At 40.5% G+C, this 8,507-nt stretch overlaps 1 protein-coding gene across 1 annotated transcript; it reads right to left on the minus strand.

Annotated features, from left to right (window-relative positions):
- Positions 1-1,612: 1,612 nt before the first annotated feature.
- LOC123255432 (calcium uniporter regulatory subunit MCUb, mitochondrial-like) lies at positions 1,613-4,669 on the minus strand (the record flags this gene model as incomplete). Its single annotated transcript, XM_044684225.1, has 4 exons — positions 4,494-4,669; positions 3,656-3,859; positions 2,031-2,147; positions 1,613-1,619 (listed from the first exon to the last, which is right to left on the minus strand). Coding segments are annotated over exons 1-4 (460 nt in total), but the record flags the coding sequence as incomplete, so codon positions are not given.
- Positions 4,670-8,507: the final 3,838 nt, after the last annotated feature.

Genomic DNA, 8,507 nt, shown 5'->3' on the forward strand with positions numbered 1-8,507 from the left:
TATATTTCTTAAAAAATATATATATATATTACCTTTACCTTCTGTCCTAGAACCAATCTATAATCTATGGTTATCTATAATCAGGGATACTATCAGTTCTAAGACAGAAGAGCTCTGCCTTAACTTTTTATTTCAACTCTTAATCTTAGAGAGAAGCTTGATGAGCTTTGCTAGCCAACATGATAGCGTAACACTTCCCCAACACCCTTTAAAGGGTGACTGTGAGTTAAAAGAGCTTCGTGATTCTGAGATAAGAGGATGTGCCCAGCAGAAGATAGGTAGGAGCGGTGTGAGAAGAGTTAGCAGAGAAGAGACTTCATATATTGCCTGAAAAGTCCAGAGATGTGAGTTACCCTGAGCATATGGGTTTTCCCATTCTTCCCTCAGCTGCTGCATGCACTGTGAAGCGTGTGGGTTATCAATACTGCTGAATTTGCTTAGAGTGAGTATCTGGGATAGCAGTATTGCTTTTACTTTATTGCAGAGTAGATGGTTATGTTTAAGATCTAGTGGTATGATCCTTGTGAGTGGCTGGTTTCGTGTGAATGGAGCACACCAGAAAGCACTCCATAGCTTTGGCAGTGAGTAGGGGGACCAGATTCTTGCACAATTACCTCTAGGACCCTGAGAAAGGGTGACTAAAGCCACATGGTGATAGTCCTTCCGGAAGCTCAGTCCCATCAGAACAAGGGCAGAATGGGATGAGCAAGCCAGCCCAGAGAGTAATGGGCAGCTAGCAACCCTTGTGAAGGGGTTACAGTGTAGGGGGTTCACACCAACAGAACCTTAATGCACACATTACATAAGGAAACACTGTAAAGCATAAAGCATTATATAAATGTGTGCTACTCCTTTCTCTAAGAAGACTATAAAACACAAGAAACTAAATTATAAGGCAAAAACCTGGAAGGAAGATGAATTGTTTTGGAGTCCATTTCATATTTCAACATTTTTCTTTTAAAAATGGAAAGGAAGGGGGCAGCTAGGTAGCTCAGTGGATTGAGACCCAGGCCTGGGTTCAAATCTGGCTTCAGACACTTCCTAGTTGTTTGATCTTGGGTAAGTCACTTAACCTCAATTGTCTAGTGTTTATTGCCTTGAAACCAATACACAGTATTGATTCTAAGATGGAAAGTAAGGATTTTTATAAAATAATTAAAAAAAAAAAGACTTTATCCAAGAAGAATTTTGCAACTAGAAAGCCAATGACTGGACAACCCTGAACCAAGCCATCATAAATACAACTGGGCATAGAGATGTGTTGTGAGGAAGATTACTTGGTTATTATTAGGCCTAGCAGGAAGGGCTTGAGAATTCCAAATGGAATGGGGAAGCAGGAAGTGTGGCCTCTCTCTCTGGGACAGACTCCATGGTGGTTGGGACAAGTTGTAACTGACCCTGGGAGACCTCAAAGGAAGTGGAGTTTGCACCCAGATTTCCTGATATCCAGAAGGAAGACTGTCATCTGCTTGTGGGAGATTTTTTGGTAGAGACTATTAAACCCAACCTGAGTTGCTGGTTAACTTGGGCTGGGTTAGCTCCCAGATCTACCCACCTGAAAGAGTACAAATAGTGGTCCTGGAGGAGCTGCAACATCGCTGGAGTGTGTCAGGACTCTGCTGTGAGGATACCCGCTTCAGTCCTGCTATTTTCTGGGCCCTGTCTTGTTTAGGTCTCAGTTCAGTGTAGATAAGTCCCTCCCCTGACCCTGTGGTTTCCCCTTAGTCTGGAAGTGTAGAAACCCCTATTCCCATCCTTTACCATAGTTCCTTAATTAAATTTGTTACAAACTCTTGTCATTTGCTTGCTAGTTTCCACAGGCCCCTTGTCTAGATGGTGCAGGGTGGCAGTTAGGCCTAGCTGCCACTTCTGTTAACAGATATTCTCCTTAGCAGTTAAACCCAGTCTCCCTAACTTGTTAAGACCCCATCTTAGTCATTCCTGTCTCCTACACACCCTTCTGGACCCACATTTAATATTTAAGTTAACTCCCCTGGTTTTCCCCATAAGAGTTGTAGCTTTTGAGATACCTCTTCCAGATCCTCTTTTAATTTGTTATACTGCTCCACATCAAAATGCTTCTTCTTCAGTCTCTTGTGGAAGAAGTGGAGGAATTGTCTGTCCTTAATGAGTGAGTAAGAATAATCCTAATAAAGAAAACCCCCCCCCCCAATATTTTAATGTATTTCTGACTCCAGTATTTGGCTTAACAAATATGACAACCAAGGTAAAAAGAACAAGCAATGATTTGTGTTGGACATGGCCTTTTTAAATCAACATGAAGCAGCATGGATTACTAGATAGAATGCAGAGATTGTGAGTTGGGAAGGCCTGGGTTAAAATTCTGCTGAATTTTATTAAGCATATGTCCAGGGGCAAGTCATTTAACCTTTCCATGCCTGGGGCAACTAAATCAGAGAGGCAGAAGTTGACTCCGTGGGTGAAATCACAGAGATCTCTTAGATAATATGAGGATATAACATTTGGCATCATTTAAGATCTGCTACTGCTTTGTATGCTGTTTTCCAAAACATACATGGGAAAAGAAACTGGCAGTATTTTGGGAAAAGATTCAGGTCAATCAGCTTAATCTTTTTTGTTTGTTTAACCCTTACCTTAGAACCAATGCTGTATTTCGGTTCTAAGCCAGAAGAGTGGCAAGGGTTTGACATTTGGGGCTAAGTGACTTGCCCAGGATCACACAGCTAATAAGTATCTGAGGTCAGATTTGAACCCAGGTCTTCTCAATGCCATGGCTGATGCTCTAGCTATCCACTGAGCTACCTTGCTATCCCTCTTACTGTGGTATTTTGAACTAGAAGAAACCTTAGAGGTCATCTAGTCTAAGTCCCTCTTTCTACAAAAGAGGAGACTAGGTCCAAAGGGATTAATTGAATTCTCTAAGATCACTCATAGAACTGGGATTTCAATCCAGGTCATGAGACACTAGATCTTGTACTCTTGACCTTACTCAATTACCCCTATTAAATTTTACTGTCAAATGGAGGGATAGAGAAAAGAATTGGAATTAAACCCAACCTCCATGACAGTGATGGGAACTCTCATCCCACATGGCCATAGTTCCTTAGCTAATGGAATATTTATAGTTGTTTTTATATTAAATTTTGTATTATTGTTACTATTTATTAAATGATGACTTCTACTACTACTACAACCATCATTATTAATATATTTACTACTACTACTACTACTACTATTACTACTAGTTATGATTTTAATCATACTTTAAGTTTTACAAAGGGCTTTTTGAATATCCTATTTGATCCTTGCAATAATCTTGGGCAAAGTAAAAAAAAAAATACTATTCTTATCCCGAGGAAACTGAGGCATATGGTTTTATTATCTGTATTTTATACTGGAGGAAACTGAGGCAGGCAGAGATTAAGTGATTTGCCCAAGATCACACAGCTAGTAAATGTCAAAGGCCAGATTTAAACTCAGGTCTTCCTAACTCTAGTCCTGCTCTTACCCACTTTGCCACCTGAATGCCTCTTAAAATATGAAGAGAAAAAAATTCACAAGCCTATCAAATACTGAATCAAGTAGTCACTGATTCGGGTAATTTCCACAAATAGTCTTTGTTGGGCAATTAGAAAAAGCTGCCATAAATGAATTTTCTTACACAGAGACTCACCTGTCGAGTGAGGAGAAAATAAGCAAAGAAGGTCATGGAGCTACCAAAGGTGATGAAGTAGGTCACAGGTTCCATGATGTCCCAGGAGTACACCCACCACGTGAACCACGCCAAGATTCCACCCTGAATGGACATCAAGGCCAACCCAGTCCACAAGAGTCTATTGGTTTTGACCTCTGAGCGAGCTTCGATCTTGGCTTTCAGCTGAGGGGAAAAAAACCCCATAAACCACCAGATTAATCCACTTTCAATTTCAACACCTGCTCTTTTTGGGGGCCCAGTTCCACGATTTCACTGGTGTTAGAAGAATGGTTCCCACTTATTTGTTTAGTGGCCCAAGGAGTTAACCCCAAGATGACCCCTTAAGTGTAAGAGAATTATGACAAAACATAATAGTTTAGATAATAAAATTTGCTTCAACCAGTTTTTAATAAAAAACCATTTAATATGAACAACAACAAAAATAATAATAATAACAGTTATTCTCATGGCTAGCATTTATATAGAGCTTGTTATGTGCCAGGGAATTTACTATGCTAAGAATTTTACAAATTCTACATTTTACAAATCATCTGATCCTCACTGCCACTTAGGGAGATATGGTTTTATTATCTCTATTTTACACTGGAGGAAACTGAGGCAGGCAAAGATCGAGTGTCTTGCCCAGAGTCACACAAATAGCCAGTTTCTGAAGCTGACTCTGGGTCACCACTCTCTCCATGGAGCCCCACAGCTGCTTAATTCTGAAGTTCACCTGGAATGCTCCCTTTCTATGATCCGGAGAACACAGTCATGGGCTGCCCGGGGCTACCTACAGGATGACCAACCCATCACCAACCTGCTCCATGGGCTGTAGCCGCTCCTTCAATTCCTCAATTTTCTCTAGTAAACTTCGTTCTTTCTTGACCTGATGTTCCTCCAAGTACAAGGCAGTGAAGAGTCTCTGAACCACAGACTTAACATCATCCATGTTGGTCGTGTGCTCGCTGCTTAGTTTTTCTAAGAAGACACAATGGTGATCGCCATCAAGGAGGGAGCGAGTCACATCCCAGTCTGGCTCTGACAGCCCCAGTCCTTGGTTGGCTGAACAGTCCCAACTCCCGTAGGAAGAGTACTCATGGTAATTTTGTTTTTTATATTACCTCCATTTCCAAGTAACTTTTCCTTTCTTTCCTCCCCTCTCTACTGCTCTCTCTTTTTAATAAAACCCTTATCTTCTGTTTTAGATTCAATAACTTAGTATTGTTCCAAGGCAGAAGAGTGGTAAGGGAAAAAAAAAAGGATACTTTCGGTTAAGATGGCGGCAGAGTAAGGAGCAGCTGCTTGATCTCTCCTAACCGATACATACAAGACTCCTCAAGGGGACATAAAAACGAATCCAGACAAAGGAAGGAACCCCACAACAGGGCGCAGCGTTGAAGGTACACAGAATCGGGGCATTTCCACACTATAAAGGGGTGAAACAGCTCTTACTAAAACACGAGAGGAAGAAGGCCCACCACTCCCCCCCCCACACACACACACACCACGCACAGCGCCAAGGCCAATGCACAAGAGTAAAAACAGGAGTGGGGCAACTGGTAAATCACTAGCAGCCCCAGGGCTTGTACCTGTGAGCTGCCAGACGTGGGACCCCAGGTGGCTGGGGGGACGCATGGACTTTCCCCAGCGTCTATGGGGGTGAAGGCTCTGCCCCGGCTGGAATCCGGGTGAAATAAAGATCCCTAAAGCAGGGACTTCCCCCAGCTTCTACTCAGTGAAGGCCATGCCCCAGGATGAATAACGATTTCCAGCGCAGGCTAGGACATCCAGTGAGGACCCGGGGCAGACGGGAGCGCGGCTGTGGAAGCAGCCCCCTGAGACCGTGGAAGGAGCCTCGGACAGAGGGGCACACCGGGGACTACCAGGAGGCCTGACCCCGAGGACAAGAAGACCGGAGCCATCGGAAGCTTAGAAAGCTCAAGCAGACCCTGAGTGTGAAGACAAAGCTGAAAAGGGGCGGGGCTAACAATGGCAAGCAATAAGGAAGCCCAGAAGAAAAAGATTACCAAGAAAAACTCTGGAACACTCAACAACTTCTACACAGAGAAAATCCAGACCTCCCCCCAAAAATGAAAGCTGGTCACAAGCTATTGAAGAGTTAAAAAATGAAATGTTGAAGAAGATGGAAGAAATCTGGCAAGAAAATAACAGTTTAAAAGGCAGAATTTTGCAATTGGAAAGTGAGGCAAGTCAACAGAAGACCAGAAATGACCAGATTGAAAAGGAAAACCAAAAGATTATAGCCGAAAACCAAAAGATTATAGCTGAAAACCAGTCCTTAAAGGCTAGAATCAAACAATTAGAAACCAATGATCTCTCAAAACAACAAGAACAAATAAAACAGTCAAAAGACTGATAAAATAGAAGGAAACATGAAATATCTCAATGAGAAAGTGACAGACCAAGAAAACCGGTCTAGAAGAAACAATTTGAAAGTCATTGGTCTCCCTGAAAAAGCAGAAATTAATAGAAATTTGGACTCCATACTAAAAGAAATTATTCAGCAAAATTGCCCTGAAGTTCTACAACAAGAGGGCAATATAGACATTGAAAGGATCCATAGATCACCCTCTACAATAGACCCAGAAAAGACAACACCCAGGAATATAATAGCCAAATTCAAGAGCTTCCAAGTAAAAGAAAAAAAATCTTACAAGAAGCCAGAAAGAGACAATTCAAATATCAAGGAGCACCAATCAGGATCACACAGGATCTGGCAGCCTCCACGCTAAAAGACCACAAGGCTTGGAATACAATATTCAGAAAGGCAAGAGAGCTGGGCCTTCAGCCACAGATCAACTACCCATCCAAACTGACTATATACTTCCAAGGGAAAGTATGGGCATTCAACAAAATTGAAGATTTCCAAGTTTTTGCACAAAAGAGACCAGGAATAATGGAAAGTTTGATACCCAACCACAAAAAAAAAAAGAGAAACATGAAAAGGTAAATAAGAAACAGAGGGAAAAGAAAGAAAACTCATAATCTTTTAAACTTGACTCTTTAAGGGCGTAAATATGATCTAATCTGTATTACTAGGTGGAGAAATGCTATGTATAATACTCTGTAGTGAACTCTATTCACTATTATAATATTCACTATTATAGCAACCAGAAGAATAATTCATAGGGAGAGGACAGGATACTAAATGGTCTAAGATGACATGGGGGGAAGAGGGGAGGAATAGTAGGGGACACCAAGAAAAATCTGAGTAAATAAGAAAAATAGGATATTCTATTACACACAAAGAGGGAATGGGGAGGGAAGGGGATAAATACAACCATAAGAAGGAGAGGAAGAGAGCACTAAGAGGTAATAAACCTTACTCTCAGTGTAATCAACCCGGAGAGGGAAGAGTAGCTTTATTATCCATTCAGATAAAAAACTCTATATAACCCTACTGAGAAAGTCAGAAGGGTTAAACCAAAGGGAGCAGGGGAGTGGGGAGGTCAAAAAAGGGAGGGGAGAAGAAGGGGGAGGGAATTCATTAGATCCTTTAAAAACCAAAAAGAGGAGAATAACAAGGGAGGGGGCAGAAAGGGAAGTCAATCAAGGGAGGGGATAAGGGAAACCGGCTCAAAGTAAACCACTGGTTTAAAAGGAAATAATGTAAGAAGAAGGGGTGGGACTAGGGGAGGATACAAAAATGTCAGTGAATGCACAACTAACAATTGTAACTCTGAATGTGAACGGGATGAACTCGCTCATAAAACAGAAGCAAATAGCAGAGTGGATCAGAAACCAAAATCCTACCATATATTGTCTACAAGAAACACATATGAGGCGGGTGGACATACACAAGTTTAAGGTTAAGGGCTTGAACAAAATCTTTTAGGCATCAAATGAGAAAAAAAAGGCAGGAGTGGCTATTATGATCTCTGACAAAGCCAAAGTAAAAATAGATAGGATTAAAAAAGACAGGGAAGGTCATTACATCCTGATTAAAGGCAGTATAAACAATGAGGAAATAACACTGCTCAATATATATGCACCAAGTGGTATAGCATCCAAATTCATAAAGGAGAAACTGGCAGAGCTCAAGAAGGAAATAGATAGTAAAACCATAATAGTGGGAGATCTAAATATTCCTCTTTCAGATCTAGATAAATCAAACCAAAAAATAAATAAGAAAGAGGTAAGAGAGGTGAATGAAGTCCTAGAAAAATTAGATTTAATTGATATGTGGAGAAAAATAAATAGGGACAAAAAGGAATACACCTTCTTTTCAGCTGCACATGGTACATTTACAAACATTGACCATGCAATAGGGCATAGAAACATTGCAAACAAATGCAAAAAAGCAGATATAATAAATGTAACCTCAGATAATAATGCAATAAAAGTAATAATTAGTGAGTGCACCTGGACAGGCAAATCAAAAACCAATTGGAAATTAAACAATATGATTCTCCAAAACCAATTTGTCAAAGAAGAAATCTTAGAAACAATCAACAATTTCATTGAAGAGAATGCCAATGATGAGACATCCTACCAAACTCTGTGGGATGCAGCCAAGGCAGTACTCAGGGGGAAATTTATATCCTTGAGTGCATATATTAACAAATTAGGGAGGGCAGAGATTAATGAATTAGGCATGCAACTCAAAAAATTAGAAAGTGAGCAAATTAAAAATCCCCAGATGAAAACTAAATTGGAAATACTAAAAATTAAGGGAGAAATTAATAAAATTGAAAGTAAAAGAACTATTGAATTAATAAATAAGACTAGAAGCTGGTATTTTGAAAAAACAATCTAATAAGAAAAAGGAAAGAAGAAAACCAAATTGACAGTATTAAAGATGAAAAGGGAG

Source organism: Gracilinanus agilis, unplaced genomic scaffold, assembly GCF_016433145.1.
Source record: "Gracilinanus agilis isolate LMUSP501 unplaced genomic scaffold, AgileGrace unplaced_scaffold46366, whole genome shotgun sequence".
In the NCBI taxonomy this organism is placed as follows: Eukaryota; Metazoa; Chordata; class Mammalia; order Didelphimorphia; family Didelphidae; genus Gracilinanus; species Gracilinanus agilis.